Genomic DNA, 19,455 nt, shown 5'->3' with positions numbered 1-19,455 from the left:
CCAGTCCCTGCCGCTGAAAAACATCCCCACTGTATGATGCTGCCACCACCATGCTTCACCATAGGGATGGTGCCAGGTTCCCTTCAGACGTGACGCTTGGCAATCAGTCCAAAGAGTTCAATCTTGGTTTCATCAGACCAGAGAATCTTGTTTCTCATGGTCTGAGACTCTTAGGTGCCTTTTGGCAAACTCCAAGCGGGCTGTCGTGCCTTTTACTGAGGAGTGGCTTCCGTCTCGCCACTCTACCATAAAGTCCTGATTGGTGGAGTGCTGCAGAGATGGTTTTCGTTCTGGATGGTCCTCCCATCTCCACAGAGGAACTCTGGAGCTCTGTTAGACTTCACTCCCCTGACCAAGGCTCTTCTCTCCCGATTGCTCAGTTTGGCAGGGCGGCCAGCTCAATGAAGAGTCTTGGTGGTTCCAAACTTCTTCCATTTAAGAATGATGGAGGCCACTGTGTTCTTGGGGATCTTCAATTGTGCAGAAATGTTTTGGTACCCTTCCCCAGATCTGTGCCTCGACACAATCCTGTCTCTGGGCTCTACAGACAATTCCTTTCGACCTAAGGTATTTCTGTTATTGTGTTTTAATAAATGTGCAATAATTTCTTAAAATCTGTTTTGTCATTATGGAGTATTGTGGGTAGATTGATGAAGAAAAAAATGAATTGACCCATTTTAGAATATGGCTGTAACTTAACAGAATGGTGAAAAAGTCAAAGGGTCTTAATAATTTCCGAAGGCACTGTACACACATACATACATACATACATACATACACATACATATACAGGTTATGGAGAGGTGTAGGGGGCTGCAACACTCGAGGCTTGGGCAGCTGTTGTTGTGGGGGGTTAAGTAATAATGACTTGGTTACTAAGTAGTGTCTTTTCTAACACGGACCATTATGTATCCACGGAAAATGGGCATATACCTGAACCGTCTACTCTGGGTAACACTGCAGCATACAGTGCCTTCAGAAAGTATTCACACTCCTTGACTTTCTTCACATTTTGTTGTGTTACAGCCTGAATTTAAAATGGATTGAATTGAACCATTTTGTTATGGCAAGCCTAAATAAGTTCAGGAGTAAACATTTGCTTAACAAGTCACATAATAATTTGCATGGACTCACTCTGTGTGCAATAAGTGTTTAACATAATTGTTGAATGACTACCTCATTGCTGTACCCCACACATACAATTGTCTGTAAGGTCTCTAAGTTGAGCAGTGAATTTCAACACAGCTTCAACCACAAAGACCAGGGAGGTTTTCCAATGCCTCACAAAGAAGGGCACCCTTTGGTAGATGGGTAAACATAGAAAAAGCAGACATTGAATATCCCTTTGAGCATGGTAAAGTTATTAATTACACTTTGGATGGTGTATCAATACAGCCAGTCATTACAAGATACAGGCATATTTCCTAATTCAGTTGCCGGAGAGGAAGGAAACCACTCAGGGATTTCACCATTAGGCCAATGGTAACTTTAAAACAGTTACAGAGTTTAATGGCTGTGATAGGAGAAAACTGAGGATGGATCAACAACAATGTAGTTACTCCACAATACTAACCTAATTGACAGAGTGAAAAGATGGAAACCTGTACAGAATACAAATATTCCAAAACATGCATCCTGTTTGCAACAAGGCACTAAAGTAAAACTCCCCAAAAATGTGGCAAAGCAATTTTTTGTCCTGAATAAAAGTATTATGTTTGGGGCAAATCCAATACCACGCTTCATATTTTAAAGCATAGTGGTGGCTGCATCATGTTATGTATACGCTTGTAATGGTTAAGGACTGGGGAGCTTTTCAGGATAAAAAATAAATGGAATGGAGCTAAGCACAGGCAAAATCATAGAGGAAAATCTGGTTGTCTTCTTTCCACCAGACACTGGGAGATTAATTCACCTTTCAGCAAGACGATAACCTTAATGATCGGCTATGAAAAGCCAACTGACATTTACTCCTGAGGTGCTGACTTGCTGCACCGTCGACAACTACTGTGATTATTATTATTTGACCATGCTGGTCATTTATGAACATTTTAACATCTTGGCCATGTTCTGTTATAATCTCCACCCGGCACAGCCAGAAGAGGACGGACTGGCCACCCCTCATAGCCTGATTCCTCTCTAGGTTTCTTCCTAGGTTTTGGCCTTTCTAGGGAGTTTTTCCTAGCCACCGTGCTTCTACACCTGCATTGCTTGCTGTTTGGGGTTTTAGGCTGGGTTTCTGTACAGCACTTTGAGATATCAGCTGATGTAAGAAGGGCTATATAAATAAATTTGATTTGATTTGAATAACCTAAAATACAAGGCCAAATCTACACTGGAGTTGCTTACCAAGAAGACAGTGAATGTTCCTGAGTACCCAAGTTACAGTTTTGACTTAAATTTACTGAAATCTATGGCAAAACCTGGAAATGGTTGTCTAGCAATGATCAACAACCAATTTGACAGGGCTTGAATAATTTTGAAAATAAATTTGGGCAAATGTTGCACAATCCAGGTGTGGAAAGCTCTTAGAGACTTACCCAGAAAGACTCACAGCTGTAATCGCTGCCAAATGTATTTCTACAAAATATTGACTCAAAGGTGTGAATACTTAAGTAAAAAAAAAAATCTGAAAATTTGCAAAAATGTCTAAAAATGTGCATTCACTTTGTCATTATGGGGTATTGTGTGTAGATGGTTGAGAACAATTCAGGCTGTAACAACAAAATGTTGAATAAGTCAAGAGGTATAAATACTTTCTGAAGGCATTGTAGATGGTGGGGCCCCTTAGCGGGGACTAGTAGAGCTGATAATGATTATGAATTAGCTGTGCAAGCTAGCTGTGCAAGAACTAGAACCACCACTGGCTACTTTGTGACCTTTTTTTTTTAGGGCACACTCATGTCCTGGTCACCTCAAATATTTGAATCAACCTTGCACACTTAGTTTTGGTGGGGAAAATAAGGCTGCACACTACTAGAGTAGCTGACTGTTGAGTTAAGGTTGCTTTCCTGTGTGGTTGTGTCGTGAAATACTTTTATTTTTTGGAATTACCCATTGTTGATATGCTGTAAATGTGAATGAGATTAAAACATGAACACACACTGAAAAACAAGTTGGATTCGGCTAGTCAAACACAACAGAGGCATGGCAGTGCCACTCATAGTCCTCCATATACCAAGAACTTTGTGAAACACTTTTAAGAAGACTTTTCCCGCCAAAACGCTAACAAGTTCAAAAGTAACTACTTGAACAATATTTCTAACATAGACCGTGGGGAATGGTCAGAGGCGACCTAAAAAGAACACTAATGTAATTTTGGATGTTATTTTGTGAAGTCATAAAAAAGGTTATAAAGGAAATACTGTAACTTAAAGTATACACACTACATGTACGAAGTTTCCATCCTCTGCATTGTGCATGCTATATGAAAAATTATGAAAGTATTTTTGTTAAGAGAGGGATGTGATTTTAGAAACTATAAGAGGAAACCGTTTCTATAACTGTGCACAGTAAGTTGTCACCGCCCCCTTTAGTGAGGTCAGAGAGCATGCCAGCCTGACGAAACCGCCCCTTTTGATTGAACTGTATAAAATGATGGGTTAACAATTAACATATCAGACCAGAGTGACGTGGAGCTGCAGCTCACGTTTAAAGTGGTTTCAACTCTGAATCTCAACACAAGGTAGAGAGCGATAAAGTCACCTCCCGGACAATCATTGGTACGGCTGATTAGCTGTCCTAAGTAAAGTATCTAGAAAAGCGAATTGAAGTGGAACCATGCTACTCTGCTCAAACCACAGTAGTACGCTACTCTCATCACCCCACTGGGAACCATCAACACGGCTGGCTAGCCTATCTTCAAAGAAGCATTTTCCAGAGCAAATGGAAGGAGATTAAACTTGTAGTTCTGTTCAGGACTACACGACAAGTCACCGGATACCGAACGACTGGTTAGGAGAACAACAGAGAAACCCCTCTTGGACAATCAGAGCCTTACAAGCATGCCGTGAAAAGGCCCAACCCCCTTTCCAAGAAAGCCCTGTCCACTGAGAGAAACCAAGGATTTTCACATAAATACATTCATGATTTCTTACTCCAAACGGGCCGCGGTTTGTGTGTAAAGTCTAGGAGTGCTATAAGTGAGAGTAGATTCTAAAATGTACCAACGCTAAGTGTCTCTGTCCCCCTTTCTCTCTCTCTCTCGCCCTTTCAATATCTTTTGTAACAAGCAGCCATATTGTTGTCAGTCCGCTAGGGACCTGTTCTTAACGTATTAAGTGTGTATGTTTTTCCTGTGTTACCTTGCTAGTTAGCGAGTAAATAAACAATTAAACCAATTTGTGTAGTACTGCATCATAAGTAAAGCTCAGGTTTTTGCAGATGCAAGGAGGTTACGACTGTTGATATGATACAAGGTTTTGATTAATAAGTTAACTGTTTATGGATGTGATAGGTAAAGACATTTAGAGTTTAATTCGGGAGATGGTAACACTTTAAAGAACCACTCTCATGTTGCCCCAGATCCCAATGAGTTAATTGCTACAGGATTAATTTAAATCGGGTAACAATTAACCATATTTAGGTTGATTAGATAAATAACAGTCTTCAAATGAATGTTAGAAGTCAAGTCACGACAACCACCATAGATTACATTTCTTTGCCATTGTTATTCCTAATAAAAAATAAAAAAACATTAAATGTCTGTGTCGCTGCCGAGCTCTCAAATGCCGAACGGTCACTGCTATCCGGATTCCTTTGGATGTCCCTACCCTGAACCCTAGCCTTTACCTAACACTAAACTTAACCATTTCACATCTCTACTTGATTGAGGTAGGGACACCCCAAGGATCCCGGATAGCAGGGACCCTCTGGGAAATTCTATGAACTCCACTATTTGAGTGAAAGTCATTGACACCACTCTTATTGGTTGTCTGATGTACTGGGAATTGGTAACAACACAGTCTGCGAGATAAGTACCATCCCATGAGGTGTTGAGGGAAAGCCAGATTACTTATAGAATGGACGTCATCTTTTCTAGGCCGTGATAACCAGAAATACACAAGCCGTAGGCTACACAATAGCTCAATGTGGCTACATAAGAATGTTGACTTGCACTGGAAAAACTGTATGTTTCTAACATTTATGGTTGAGATTTAATTAAAATAAATATAAACGATGCACCTTATAACTTATTAACTTGCAGATGTTATTAAAGCATTGGTATGACGACATGTTAGTTACACGTTCAATGGTAGGGAATTTGATACACGCAGGCGTCACACAGAAGTTAGTAAGGCATTGGTATCACGTCAGTCAGACGTTCACTGGTAGGCGACAGCCACATGGTGGTACTGTTGCCTAGGTTTATATTTGGCCTTCATCACCACTCATACGGAACAGTTTTTCAAGGTCCAGAGAGAGACATCCACAGGAGCTCAGCCATCCACACAAAAAGATGTGCATGTTGTGAGAAATTTTACATGATGTCACAATCAGAACGATTGGGAAGATTTTTACATGACAAACATGACTACACTGAAAAATATTTGGGTGTGAGAAATTTTTGTGCAGAATATCTACAGGAAGTTTTGAGAGAAGGAGTTCCATCCTTCTGTAGGATTGTGTAGGATTGTTTAGGGCCAAGAAATGGGATAAGGTGGTTGGTTTTGGGGGGGGGGGGGTAGCAGGGGCGCAACTTTCACTGGTGACGGGAGAAGACATGCCCCCCCACATTTTGAAATTGCATCCCCCCACCAGTTTTATCATTGGAATGTGATACAAAACTAGGCGTTGGTGTGCTTTAGGACCATGCGGATGCCTCCAAGCGTCCGGGTAGGCTGTGTGGAGTGTTTATCCGACTGGATATAAAATTAAAAACATAATAATAATGTTATGTCCCCTCCACTTCTAAAACCAAAGTTGCACCCCTGGTGGATGGTGTATAGATGCAGGGTTAGATGGTGGTGCAATGTAAGTTTTTCCAATTCCCCTTTATTTGTTGGTTTCGTCACAATGTGGAATTCACTTTGAGAACTGAGAAATGCAGCAATAATCCAAAAAGTGTCTAGTCTGTCGGGAATTCACAAGAAGAAGCCGAAACAAGGGTGGTTTAATTTACCCCACTCTCCCCTACTGCTCTGCCCTTGAGTTCAGACGTGGCGCCGGGTCTGAACTGTCTTTATACCTCAGAGATCTGAACACCAAGTTCCAGGACATCATCATCTACACTACAGAAAGACCCTAATTTCAACCCAATTTATCCTGGTTCGTAATTCCCCCCCCAGACAAGCCTATAGTTGTTTCCAGCTATCGTAGATAAGTCAGCTATCCAGGTAGCTACCAACCATGTTTTTGATTGGGTCTGTCTTAAAAGTTGTCAAGCAAGCTGGCTAAATTAGCCAGCTAGCTAACAAATATATTTGATAGGATGCTAACGTACTTCTAGCTGACAATGCTAGCTAGCAAACTAGCAATGTTTGAATGGAGATAACGCAAGTTTGACAGTGGTTGTCAGTATGTTGGGTATAACGTTACCAAACCGTGGAGGCATTGCGTTAGCTTACTAGAAACATGTTTTTTTTGTAGCTTTTTATCTGCATTGGAGTGCGTGAGCTAGCCAGCTCAGCAACGGTAACGTTAGACCCAGAGCTATCCGATCAAGCTAGCTAACATTTGATACTCGTCAACAACTTCATTGGTAACTAGCTAGCCGTTCGTCCTAATTATAACCTCTTTTGCCATACTAGCCGTGTCTGAAAGTGATTTACGAATGGATAACTAAAGTTAGCTAGCTACTAATAATATGGAAGTTAATGCAATGATGACACATCACCCTGTTTAACTTTGATGCTAGCTAGCTACCATGATTCAGCCTGTTAACCTTGATAGCTGTAAAGTCATTTCGCCCATCAGCTAGCTAGTTAATTGTCAGTATGTGAGTCTTGTGCATATCCATTGCAATTCCACTGCTTATTACATTTTCAGACAGGTTTATTTTCGCGCACACAAAAAATAGTAGGTTGTTAAAGTTACAATATGTAACTTTTTGGGCGACCCGACCAAATTCGAATAGAAATGTGAGTTATAGAGCTGTAATTCCCATTGAAAGTACGTGCGTCAGATCTGTATTATGTGCGCTATTCTATGCTTCCAGTTCGTAAGTTTAGTTTTTGCGTCTTACTTTTGTACACCAGCTCCAAACCGCTGAAAATACAATATTTTTGGTTATTGAAAATATTTCACAGCGGTTTAGATGGTACAATGATTTTCTACAGTATACTTGCTTTGTCAAGAACTTAAATTAGGCGAACTATTAGAATCTTCGGAACCAGGAAATGGCAGCGAAATTTGTCTCATTAGTCCATTCTTGATATATAGACCATGTCAGCAATCAAGTTTAAGATATCTTTCAAAATACAGAAATACTGCAGGTATTATGCATTTTGCTGCCAACATACTGACTCATCTCTAGCCACTTTAATAATGAAAAATTGATGTAATAAATGTATCATTAGCCACTTTAAACAATGCCACTTTATATAATGTTTACATACCCTACATTACTCATCTCATATGTATATACTGTACTCTATACTATCTACTGCATTTTGCCTATGCCGTTTGGCCATCGCTCATTCATGTATTTTTATGTACATATTCTCATTCATTCCTTTACACTTGTGTGTGTAAGGTAGTTGTTGTGAAATTCTTAGATTACTTGTTAGATATTACTGCAGGGTCGGAACTAGAAGCACAAGCATTTCGCTACACTCGTATTAACATCTGCTAACCATGTGTATGTGACAAATAAAATGTGATTTGATTTACAATGCAAAACTTAGCATCATATGTTGCAAAATGACAGACAGGAAGACTTGTGTACATTTAGCAGGTATCATTACAGTAGTATTATGCATGTGTGTGTTTGCACTCATATTTCAGAAGTCTGAGAAAACATGTGGCGGAAGGCTGCGGTAGCTGCCCTGTTGGCCTTGGCCGTTGGATACTTCTACCACACCAACCCTGAGCTGCCTGAACAAGTTCTCCAGTACTTGTCCCTGCCTCATCCATCCACTCAGGGCGACCCAACCTTGGAGCAGGTTATCTCCACTGCCTGGGAGACCCTAATAACTGCCCCCGCCAGTCAGTGGGGCAGAGTGGCAGTAGGGTGAGTTTCAGAGACAACTAAGCATTCATGATGTCATGATTTAGAGTTTGCTGTTTTGGTTTTCATCATTCATCCAACAAAACACGGAACTTCCCAAGTGAAATGGTAGTGCGTATTCGGCGTGTTTACTTTTTCTCTGGCTTCCTCCATTTAGGGTAAATGCATGTGTGGATGTTGTGGTGTCGGGGATAGGGCTGCTACAGGCTTTGGCTGTGGATCCTGGGATGGGCCGTGACCATGAAGTGTTACACTCTAAAGAGGAACTGAAAGAGGCTTTCATCCACTACATGGAGAGGGGGTCCGCGGCGGAGCGTTTCTTCACCGACAAAGAGGTTTTCCAGAGGATTGCACGGGCCGCTGCAGAGTACCCTGGTGCTCAGGCAAGTTAACAGTGTTTCTCCCCATTTTTATATCAGGGTCTTCAAAGCTATGATCCTGAAGCAAGGTTATATAAGTTATTTTCTTCAAGAATCAACAGGTACATATCATTAACTTATGAGTCCAAAAATGGATATAGCAACTGCTGATTGCCCCTTTATAAAATTGACCTAATCACTGATCTGACATGACAGGATTGTCGGAATCCCTGTTTTTGATGGTTATTCATCAACTATCAGAGCTGAACAGCGTTTGTGAATTTCAGTTGGCCACAATAACAGGAAACTGTTAGATAGCATACACTTCATATCTATTCTTGATCAAGCCTCATCCTGTAGCTAAATGAGTGAAACTAAAATATCAGCAGTATAAGCAAAACAGTATCAGAAGGATTTCCTATGGTCAGATCAACAATATATCACCCAACCCTTAGTTTGGTTTCACACTCTCATGGTCTATACATCAGATAGTTAACACTAACAGAAACCAACTTAGCCTAATTCAAGTTTTTGTATCCATTTGAAATGCATCATCCTTTCTGTACTTGAGGTAATCATCACCAATCCAACATGATTGAATAGGTGAAGTAGGTAGTCAAGAGGTTAGAGAGTGGGGACAAGTAGCTGGAAGATTACTGGGTCAAATTCTGAACCAGGCAATAAAACGTGGAAGATAAACTGGCAAAAAAAAAAGTGAGGTTGGGAGCAAATCAGACAAAGGAATTATGTCTCCACAGACAGACTGATAAAGTTGTAGGTCTATTTGAAAAAATCAGTTCAAGCTCACCCTGAAAGTTTGATATCACATGTATTTTTGGCATCTGTAATTGGCTTCACCCCCCTGAAGACGAAGCACTTTTCCTTTTGAATAAAGGTTCCATCCAGAGAGGTTTGAGTGTCTGTGTCAAATTTAATTCTACATGATCAACAGTAATTAATAATTTCACTGCTGGGCTATTTCTTGGTGCAATTGTGGTTATTATGATGGCATTTTCTATCAGACTCACTGATAAACCTCAACTCATTTTTTATCTCTTGCTCTCTCTTTCCCTCGCTCTCTCACTAATTAGCTATATGTTGGAGGAAATGCTGCTCTCATTGGACAGAAACTTGCCACATACCCTCAGCTGATGGTAGGTTGGCACTTTTAATCTCTAAACTCCTCACTAGAATGCACACATTTTGTACCATTTCTACTGTTCAACCACTGTTGAATGGTTATCTGCACAGGGTTGTGTTTTTTTGGCACAGAGAAACTGTGGCAGTTTGTTTAAAAGGAATTGAGGACATTGCTTAACTTTTGAAATGTCCCCTACGTCTATATTACTGAAGTCAGTGACGGTGGAGGTTTCTGCCTTTAATAGGTTCTGCTATGTGGGCCTGTTGGGCCTAAACTACACGAGATGCTGGATGAGCAAATCGTTGTCCCCCCCGAGTCCTTGCAGGAGACTGATGAATATCACCTAATTCTGGAGTACAAAGCAGGTAAGGACCAAAGGCAACCTGAACCACAACTAAAAATAGGTTTCATAAGCTTTTAATAGCTAGGTGATTAATGGAAACACATTCCTTATTTGTATTTCTTTACCTCAGTGGCCGACAGTGTAGTTAGGCTACCTATCAAAATATTTGTCTGTCCTTTTGCCTCTATCTAGGGGAGCAGTGGGGTGCGACACGGGCTCCCCAAGCCAACCGCTTCATCTTCTCCCATGACGTGTCCAATGGGGAGATGAGAGCACTGGAGATGTTCGTGGCCAGCCTGGATGAGTTCCAGCCAGACCTGGTGGTCCTGTCCGGTCTGCACATGATGGAGGGCCAGGGGAGGCAGATGTGGGAGCAAAGGCTCAAAGAGGTCCGTAGCAAAGCACAAACAACAGCACAATAGTATAGCGCATTTAGGGTTCTCGCCAGAGTTTTGTTAAACTTTTGTATAGACTGAGATGGTTTGCTTGATACCTTTTCAGGCAGTGACGGCCATTTCTGACGTCCGCAACGCGGTCCCCGTCCACCTGGAGCTGGCAAGCATGACTGACAAAGACTACATGAACAGCATCATGCAAGAGGTAAAGGTGTAGGTTTAACAGTAACTAAAATACAAGTTTGGCAGAACTCAATATTATAATTTTTTTTTTTAAAGGCCCTGTCTGGTTAAAATCGGGATTTCTATCAAATTTGATCATATTTGTACGTGATGTCGTCAAAATAGGTGATGTCAATTTAAAGTGGATTATAGCGCTGCGTAATAAAGTCATGTATTGGAGCTGATGCATACAATAAACTATTTGGTGTTGTGTTCTGTTAGCAGGTCATGCCCATAGTGACATCCATCGGGCTGAATGAGCAGGAGCTACTTTTCCTCTCCCAGGCCGGCACAGGGCCTCACGCTGAGCTGGCCTCCTGGGGGGGCATACCGGATGTAGGCCGAGTCAGTGACATCCTCCTGTGGGTCCTTGAGCAGCATGGACGCAGTGACCCCGAGTCGGAGGCTGACCTCACGCGTATCCACTTTCACACTCTGGCATACCATGTCCTTGCCACTGTGGACGGGCACTGGGCCAACCAGGTGGCCGCCGTGGCAGCAGGGGCCCGTGTGGCCAGCATCCAGGCCTGCGGCCTCCAAAGCATAGATGCCAGTAAGGTGGTCCTTAGAGCTCCGCTGGAGTTCTACAGTTCCCATGGCGAACCTAGAGAGAAGTTGTCCCTGAACCCAACTGAGCCTGTCACTGTTTGGCACCGTGGCAACGTGACCTTTCACCTTGCACCCGTGCTGGTCTGCAAGCAGCCAATCCGGACAGTAGGGCTGGGGGACGCCATCTCAGCAGAGGGGCTCGTATACTCTGAGCTCAGGCCACAGCTGCCATTTTTGTGAGGTCCTTTTTTGTTATACTCTTTTTCTTTTATTGTATGGTGGTGTGCACCATATCTCCCCAACCCCAACCAACCAGTGATGTCTTTACCTGTACTGTAGCTTTTTCTTGGGTTGAAATTCTGATCCTTGGTTAGCTAAGTATTTTGCACTGGGCACAGTTTAAGCCATTTCTGTAACTCCAAGGAGTTGTGCTGGGTTACCTCTGATTTCATTTGCCTTGTGAAAATTCTATGTAAATGTTTGTGTACAAAGACAATGCCAAAGCTGCTTGTCAGTTCGGTTTGGAGGGGGGGGAAATGGAAAAATATTCAGCGATATGGTCTCCATAAGTAGCGGTGCGATTTCAGACAGAGTTTGAGCTTTCATGCTGCACAATAGAGGAGCAAACTCCTGTGCACATATGCAGATGCTGAACAGTGCCAATGAGTTCAGCCTCTTGCATCACACTCTTTTGGAAGTTTATTTTCACATCATCTCGCTGAGTCTTAGTTCAATTTCCTTCAATAATCTTTTCTTGTTGACCCTGTTCAGAACAAGCTCCCTCATCCAAGCACTATAGTTGGGGAAAGTGGGGTAAGTTGAGCCAAGTGGTTAGTTGAGCCACCCCTTGTTTCTAGGAAACGATACATTTTGTGTATCATGTGACCAAATATTTAGGAAGAGGTCATAATTTCATGGAGTCTGTGAAGGAAGAAAGAAACCACATGGAAAAAGTGGTCCAAAGGGTAAAAAAAAAAATCACAGTCAAATTCATTTCTGTTATAGGTTTCATGTTTGTATCTAAACCAAAGTAGATTGTTTTATACATCAGTTGCCGTTTCTATAAGCTGCAATATGAGGTCCTAAACCTAGCATTAAAGTGCATTCTTGTAGCTACAGTATATGGGCTAGTGTTTGGGCTAATATGGGCTAGTGTTTGCTTCGGGGTAAATTGAACCAATCACTACCATACCCCATACAAATTATGATTATTTTGTTAGTTTTATGCATAGTATTTTAGCAATGTGTCATGCATATGAACTTGAGTAGTGTATTTTTATTGTTACAGCACAGACATCATGCCACGTGTATACAAACGTAAAACAAGCAGGGGTCTAGCCCCCCCTTGAGGTTCTTGAGAGCAGCCAAGGAAGGGAAGAAGTCCATTCAAGCAGCAGCAATGGAATATTTTTTTTTTACTGAATGACACTGAAGAGGTACTATAACGTTTTAATGCGAGTAAAATACATGTTGGATAAAACATTTTTTGACAGTCCTGATGGAAAACCACATTTCTTGGTAGACTTTCCAAATGTCGACAAAACAAAATATGCCAGACACGGTGGGATCTTTTTGTGTCTATAAAATGTGTTATGTGAGAAATGGTGGTGGAAAAGCTTTTACGTGCAAATATTGATATAACTATATCAATAACCACCAGGCATACACAAGGCTCATTCCTCTGCACAGGCGTTGCTGCTGCCTGGCAGATCTGGATAGGTATTATAGATATCAGCTATATACACATGTTATGGCAATCTGTCAGTCAATGACACAGTTGATGATGTGGTATGCAAACATTGGTTAATGCATGCAATGTCTGAGCAGGGGAATGTGACCAAGGTCTTATCTGACGACATCAAGTCTGACTTGCTAAACATATCAAGAATCTTGCGGACTAGTTTTATGGGCTTAGTAGCCTCAAATACAGAGAACATGCCTATGATTTGGCACATCAAAACTACTTCCCTGTCCCAGACAACTGCTTAAGAAATTGAATAGTATTGAACAGAGAGATCTATATCACTGTAGGCATACATTTAACATATACAATATACCACACTCCCATCCATGAATTAAACATTGCCCTACCAGCACCATCACCCACTTACCCACTTAGGGTAAGTTGTGCCAAGAGACCACTTTTTTTCTGGACAAGCTATGTTTTCAAAATGTATACTATATTTCCCTTGACATAGTGATGCTGAATGTAAAAAAAGTAGTAGAATCTCACAACTACACCCCCTCATTACAATCAATACAACACCTGTGCAAACTGGGGCAGGAGCTAGAAGTTAACCACCCAGACAGTTTTCTGTGGGGATTTGGTCATTTAGTTTTCATTTGGCCAAATGAATACATTTAATCCATCAATGAAAACAGTGATGAAGCAAAAACAAATATTATTTTGGGTTGGCGCTATAACTTATTACTTAAATTAAGGGGTAATAGTTCAGTGCTTCATTCAGGCTTAAAGTGTCCCCTTTTTAACGGAGCCTTTACAAGTTTCCATCTCACGCAGTTGATAGGACCTGTTCAATACCCACAAAGTGCAGTAGGAAGGGTTGTGACTGACATGTCCTATGACACGCACAGCAGAGAAGGCTGCTCACCCAGACTGGGTTTCCCAAACTCGGTGCACGTTTTTGTTTTTTTCTCTATCACTACACACCTGTTTCAAATAATCAACTAATCATCAAGCTTTGATCATTTGAATCAGCTGTGTAGTGTTATGAAAAAACCAAGATGGCACCCCTTGAGGTCTCGAAAACCGAGTTTGGGAAACGCTGCAGTAGTAACTCTTAAGCACATCTGATGAGACTGCTATCTATTCTAGTACGTGGTTGCTGTCCTCTGGCTAGCTGTTTGCCCTGTCACTGTCTGTTTGAATGCCAGTAGCACACAAGCTGTACTCCTACAGCTGTCATGACATCCACCTAAGCCGGAAATAATATTTGGATCTCCTGTCCGCAATGGCAGACATACACAAGCATTCCAAGCCCATCTGTATCCTTGACTCACAACTGGGTCAAGCAGACTGTGAGGGGTGAAGTGTGGCAATGAAATACTTCATATTATTGTGAATTGTCACTTTTTGTTCAGCTATTTTGATCAACTTTAGGGCTGTTTTGTTTGCCCTATGTAGGGTGTTCCACATGGACCATTTTGTTTGCCCTATGTAGGTTATGCCACATGGACAAGTAAACATGTAAATTATACCTGTTACACTGCAACTAATGAAGCCCCTTGTTAAAATTCCTACAAAGCCGGATTGTTACTGACAGGGTGCTGTTGGACATTGCACACAGCAGACTGTGATGAAGCCTGCAGACCCAGTAGTGCTTCAGCACATCTGATGAGAGTACGATCTAGTACTTTGCTGTTGTCCTCTGGCTAGCTGCTTGCTCTAGCTTCTGCCAGTCTGACTGAATGATACAATGAATAATGCAAAGATGTACTTCTACGGCTGTGTAGTCTACTCTGCTGCTGTCAGGACATCCACCTCGCAGCCGGAAAGTACTATGTTAATCTCCAGTCCACAATGGCGGACGTACACAAGCATTCCAAGCCCATCCTTGACTCACAACTGCATCAAGTGCAGATTGTGTGGTGTCCAGCCACTATGTAAAGTCAAGCAATAGAATACTACATAATATTAATATTCAGAGTTGCTACTTTTCCCCCCAGCTATTTTGTAAAGATTTAGGGCTGTCTTGTTTATCCTATGTAGGACATGCCACATGGGCAATTCAACATGTTTATAATTCCTGGTATACTATAACTGATGGAGCCCATTATTTCTACTTCTTGGTATACACCATGTTTATTGGTTTCACATCAGTTGTGACCTTGAGTAATTAAGTAGAGGAAAGATCCATTTTAAAAGTGTTTGAACGCTCCATCCATGCTCAAACATCACTTACCTTACCACTGCTAAAAAGAACTGGAAATAATATTTTTTGTTTTGATGCCCAACTTACATTTTTGATTTGTTGCCGCGAAACTGAGAATTGGGATGGTACAAAACAGAGCATGAAGAACGTATTTGTCTCGAATCTCACTGCTTTCTTAGCCTGGTGGAACCAGACAAAGCTTATGATAGGTCACATTGTTTCACTTAAATGAAACAGTGAGCATAGCGGTCAGTCTGCTTCATATAGATCCTATTAAATTACTAGAGAGAGCCTATGTCATGAACCCTCAAAGTTCCATAATGGTATGATAATGGAGGCCATTTTGGTCAGGGAGAAATCCAAACCACTTTAGTTGCGGGAAAGGGGTTAATGGTAATTGAACGCAGACGTTCCAATCAACAAATCTGATCTAACAATTTGGAGATTCTTCAAATCCGTCATGATTTATGCATTGTAACAGGCCCACAATGTGCTTACTTGAGTCCGATTTTGATACATTTGGCTGTTTTTGCTGCATGTAGAAGCTGTCCCTTTTCAGGTTTAGAAGAAGTGACTGCTAAATGCTAACTCCCGTTCGTATAAACTGGTTAGCTTAGAGAAATCATTGATTTCATTGGGTCGTTTTTAACTGTAATGCACTTGATTGGTAACGATGACATGTGTTGGGATTGGCATTATATTCAGATTTTTACCTCAACATAGTGTGAAATACACATATAAACAATTGCCTAAATGTAGACTAATGTTGCTGGGGGTCAATGAGGAGACTCGGATGTTTCCCCCCACGCGTTTCCATGGCAATTCCATTGTTTTGGTCGAGTACGGTTTACCTTTTACCGCATCTATTTCGAATGAATGGCAGAAGAGGCATAGGTGATACGTTTCCTGCTTGTACTTATGCAGGAAAATAAAAGGCATGCGATATCAGAAATTGTGTAATAGAATTGTCAACCTAAAAGACTGTCATAATTATAAATACAGTTTATACAGGTTTTATACAAATGTTCTGTATAAATAACCTCTAAAATATGTAAATCGACCATAAATGTCTACATTTTAGTTTTTTTGGAAAGCTGTGAGTTATTATATGAGTACTTGTATTTACAATGTGTCTAAGTCCTATCATCAACTGATTTCAGACAGTGTATGGCTGTGGATTGACTGCATTGTTTGTTTGGAATGTTAATTAGAAAACATTTATGGAATCATTCCACTAAAACTGGTTGGCTAGCTAGCAAACATACAGTGCAGATAATCTTCAAATCATTGTTTTACACAGTCGCGTATCCAGTGGTGGCTGGTGGCACTTTAAATGGGGAGGACCTGCTCATAGTAATGGCTTGAATGGAATGGTATCAAACACCTGGTTTTCCAGGTGTTTGAAACCATCCTCCCCTCAACAGCTTCCCCTGCTCTTATCACAGCACTGGCTGACCATGGTTGACCAACTCCCTTACCAAAGTGGCTGATCTTTTAATACTGTCAGGTTCATGTCCATTCTAGTATTCTAATTCCTAATTCTATCGTCTGCTTGACCAAGCTACTGCTTATTGTATGATCATGGGAATGTGCCAGTCTTCTTTGACAGCTTTGTGTTGAAATAGTGACTGTAAATATGCATTTAGTAAGAAATTGAGTATTCCTTTTCATTGCAGTGAATTTGTTAGGTACAATGGTTTGGTAATACAGTTCGAGAGTTGCTAGGGTTTTCAGGGCGTTCTTCTGAGGCTGGTGAGACATATGCCTCTACTTCCTTTGCAGATTTCATCTGTTGTTTTTGTTCGATAAATTCACATCCTACCGCTTGATTGACACTCATCATTGAGGATGTTGCCCCTTGGATGGAGCTATGATCAAATTTGGGCGTAGCTGCCATCACCCACACCTTTATATGCATAAGTAGGTTTCACACATTTTTGTCGACAATATGACGTCATACATATCGTGGTTACTTCCTGCTTACAGATACTACCACCATCAACAATATTCAAGGTGCAGTGGCTAGATGTAGATGCGAGCATAGGTTATTTACTACTAATTTTCCAAAGATAATTGAGTATTTACCAGGTATCATTAAAGAAACATTCTGCCTTGTTCGTGTCTAGTTTAGTCACTTGTGGCTCTACTGAGTTTTCAGCACTTTAAAATGAGACTATATTTGATGTAATTTCATATTAACACCCATGTCTTACTGTAAAGGTTAGCAAGAGTTATGCTAGCTCATTAGGCGGAAACACTGCAACTTAACAACTAGACCTCCTTTTGAAGGTTACTTCAACTGGTACCGGGCTACCTTCAGACAAGTTTTGTGAGGTTTGTGGGCGTCCTAGAGCAAAACAACCAACACGTTCGTGAGAGTCTCACCTTTCCATAGAGTGGTCATATTAGTTTGTAGGCCAAACCGTTCGGACATTACAGATGTTTGTGAGAAAACCGATTTTCGGTATGTCTCATGGTCTGACAAACGCTGCTGTAGCCCGGCCACCTTCCCCAGCAGATGCGGAAGGCTGTCATTGGCGTATGCGGTGGATTGAGACGCAGCCCATGCAACAACAAAAAAACATCTCTAGTTTAAAACAGACGGATTTTGATGGGTATGTTTTTATTATGTTGATTAGATTTCCGCGGGGGCGCGGACATCGACTCTATGGGGTTAAATGTTTGTGGAAATATATATGGAAGTAGTTTAGTGCCAAAAAAGGGGTTATATATGGGTACATAAAAAAAATCCTTTTGAGTCTGAATCTGTTATTCAATGCGTTGCTATGGGCAGTAAGTAAGCAGTAAGTTTCCCCAAAACAATTTGCTATATATCGATACCTAAAATTCTATATCAAATAGCTAAATGATCCTTGGTATGACCATCTTAACCCTCCCCCCAGCCCTATAATTTGTAGGGGCAGTTATACACAAAATACTCCATATGTACATACATTGTTTGTTGATTAGCAAAGTATGGAAATCCATTTTTCCAGTACAAGTAGATGTGTAATATATGGGGAAATAATCTGTGAATTTTAGAGATCAAATGTTTTTTTGTGTGTGTCAGTGAGATGCTTAGAATTTTAGTGAGGAAATCAGGAATTTGTCTTAAACTTTGTTGACTCCATAATCTGTTGTATGGAAATATACTGTACTCTCACCACGAACATGAGTACAATAATTATTTATTAAAAATCTATTCTAAAATATAAAATAATTATTACTCAAGAATTGTTCAGACTTGTGAATTAGTGTCCATTATGCAAAGTCTTATTGGATTCCCTTTTCTTTTGTCATCTGATGTTAAGACTGGAACTCAACTGACATCTTAAGTTTGGAAATGTTTTTATATTAATAAAGTCTGCTATTTTCATGTCAATTTAGAGTTTTATTTTGTGTTAAAGATGCATGTTGCTAGCCTGGAAATCCAGACTGAATTAAGCTTAGTTTCACATTTGTTTCTCTTCGCATTCAGGTCATCCCACACATTGGCCTGGTTAGAAAACAACCAGGAAAGTCAAAATTATATATATATTCTGTAATAACATTTTATTTAGAATGCAGCATTATTTTTTTAAATAATTGACAATATTTGAAATAAATTATAATTATCAATTGATTTTGTTACAAATAAAATCTGGCAAACAATAGTCATGATTAATTTCAATAGCCCTAATAAAGTCTATGCTTTACGGCTATAGATTTTTTTATTTTCAGAAAAATTCTTACACTTCGGAGAAAATTTCATAATTCTGAGAATTAATTTCTAAGTATTAGAATGCCTTGTGAATTCGAGCCCTGAGATCTTACCATCCTCAATAACTTGTACACAACTACTGTTTAAAAATGCTGATTCACAAAATACTTACTGTAAAACTTAAATTCAATGCACACAATCTCAAATAGCTGCCTGTCCCTTTTATTCGCTGCGCATCGGCACACATTTAAGCAAATAAACGGCTGTTTAAAAAAAAAAAAAAATTATGAGTGAACTTCAGTAAGTACCGTAAAGATTGGGCAAAAGAAGAGAAAGGAGAGCAACATTATTGCCATGGATGAAACAGCAGTCTGGTTTGACATGGTTGGCTCAACTAGCAAGATCTCACGGTCTCACTTCAGTATTCAACGTTTGTCCAGGGGGGGATAAACCTCTATGGGTGAAGTGAAAGTAGGTAAGGGTTAAAGGTTGTTAAAACAGAAAATATATATTTTTAAAAGCAACAAAAACTTGACGGTTAAGTTGTCCCTAGTGGATGGAATGGAAGGCATCTCCCGATGTCCCGGGGACCTGAACAATCGTTGATTACTGAATTCTATCTGGTAAGATCATGTTGGTGCTGATGCATGACATTGGGGATGTATGATAGGCAGCCTAGTCTTTGCAAG

General features: G+C 40.6%; 1 protein-coding gene across 6 annotated transcripts; it reads left to right on the top strand.

The window, feature by feature from the left end:
* The first annotated feature begins 5,827 nt into the window (after positions 1 to 5,827).
* adpgk (ADP-dependent glucokinase) lies at positions 5,828 to 18,448 on the top strand. 6 transcript variants are annotated; one of them, XM_023984870.2, is made up of 8 exons: positions 5,828 to 5,970; positions 7,942 to 8,167; positions 8,322 to 8,547; positions 9,615 to 9,677; positions 9,909 to 10,029; positions 10,200 to 10,396; positions 10,509 to 10,607; positions 10,847 to 18,448. In XM_023984870.2, exons 2-8 carry the CDS (start codon positions 7,956 to 7,958, stop codon positions 11,411 to 11,413), a joined length of 1,485 nt encoding a protein of 494 aa, XP_023840638.1. In that variant the 5' UTR covers positions 5,828 to 5,970; positions 7,942 to 7,955; the 3' UTR covers positions 11,414 to 18,448. The 6 variants fall into 6 exon arrangements, with proteins under 6 accessions (XP_023840638.1, XP_023840635.1, XP_023840641.1 ...); XM_023984867.2 differs by lacking the exon at positions 5,828 to 5,970 and adding an exon at positions 5,977 to 6,264; XM_023984873.2 differs by lacking the exon at positions 5,828 to 5,970 and adding an exon at positions 5,977 to 6,332 and having other exon boundaries at positions 10,850 to 18,448.
* Positions 18,449 to 19,455: the final 1,007 nt, after the last annotated feature.

The sequence above is a fragment of the Salvelinus sp. IW2-2015 genome, linkage group LG4q.1:29 (assembly GCF_002910315.2).
Source record: "Salvelinus sp. IW2-2015 linkage group LG4q.1:29, ASM291031v2, whole genome shotgun sequence".
NCBI classification, from domain to species: Eukaryota; Metazoa; Chordata; class Actinopteri; order Salmoniformes; family Salmonidae; genus Salvelinus; species Salvelinus sp. IW2-2015.
Note: the sequence above shows the minus strand (reverse complement) of the source record. Positions and strands in the feature narration are given on the sequence as shown.

What these genes read in the sequence shown, in the direction of transcription:
- adpgk (XM_023984870.2), top strand. Translation starts at nt 7,956, where the DNA reads ATGTGGCGGAAGGCTGCGGTAGCTGCCCTGTTGGCCTTGGCCGTTGGA. An exon ending in CAGAGTACCCTGGTGCTCAG is followed by an intron (nt 8,548 to 9,614) that starts GCAAGTTAACAG and finishes CTCACTAATTAG; the next exon opens with CTATATGTTGGAGGAAATGC. An exon ending in TGAACAGCATCATGCAAGAG is followed by an intron (nt 10,608 to 10,846) that starts GTAAAGGTGTAG and finishes GTGTTCTGTTAG; the next exon opens with CAGGTCATGCCCATAGTGAC.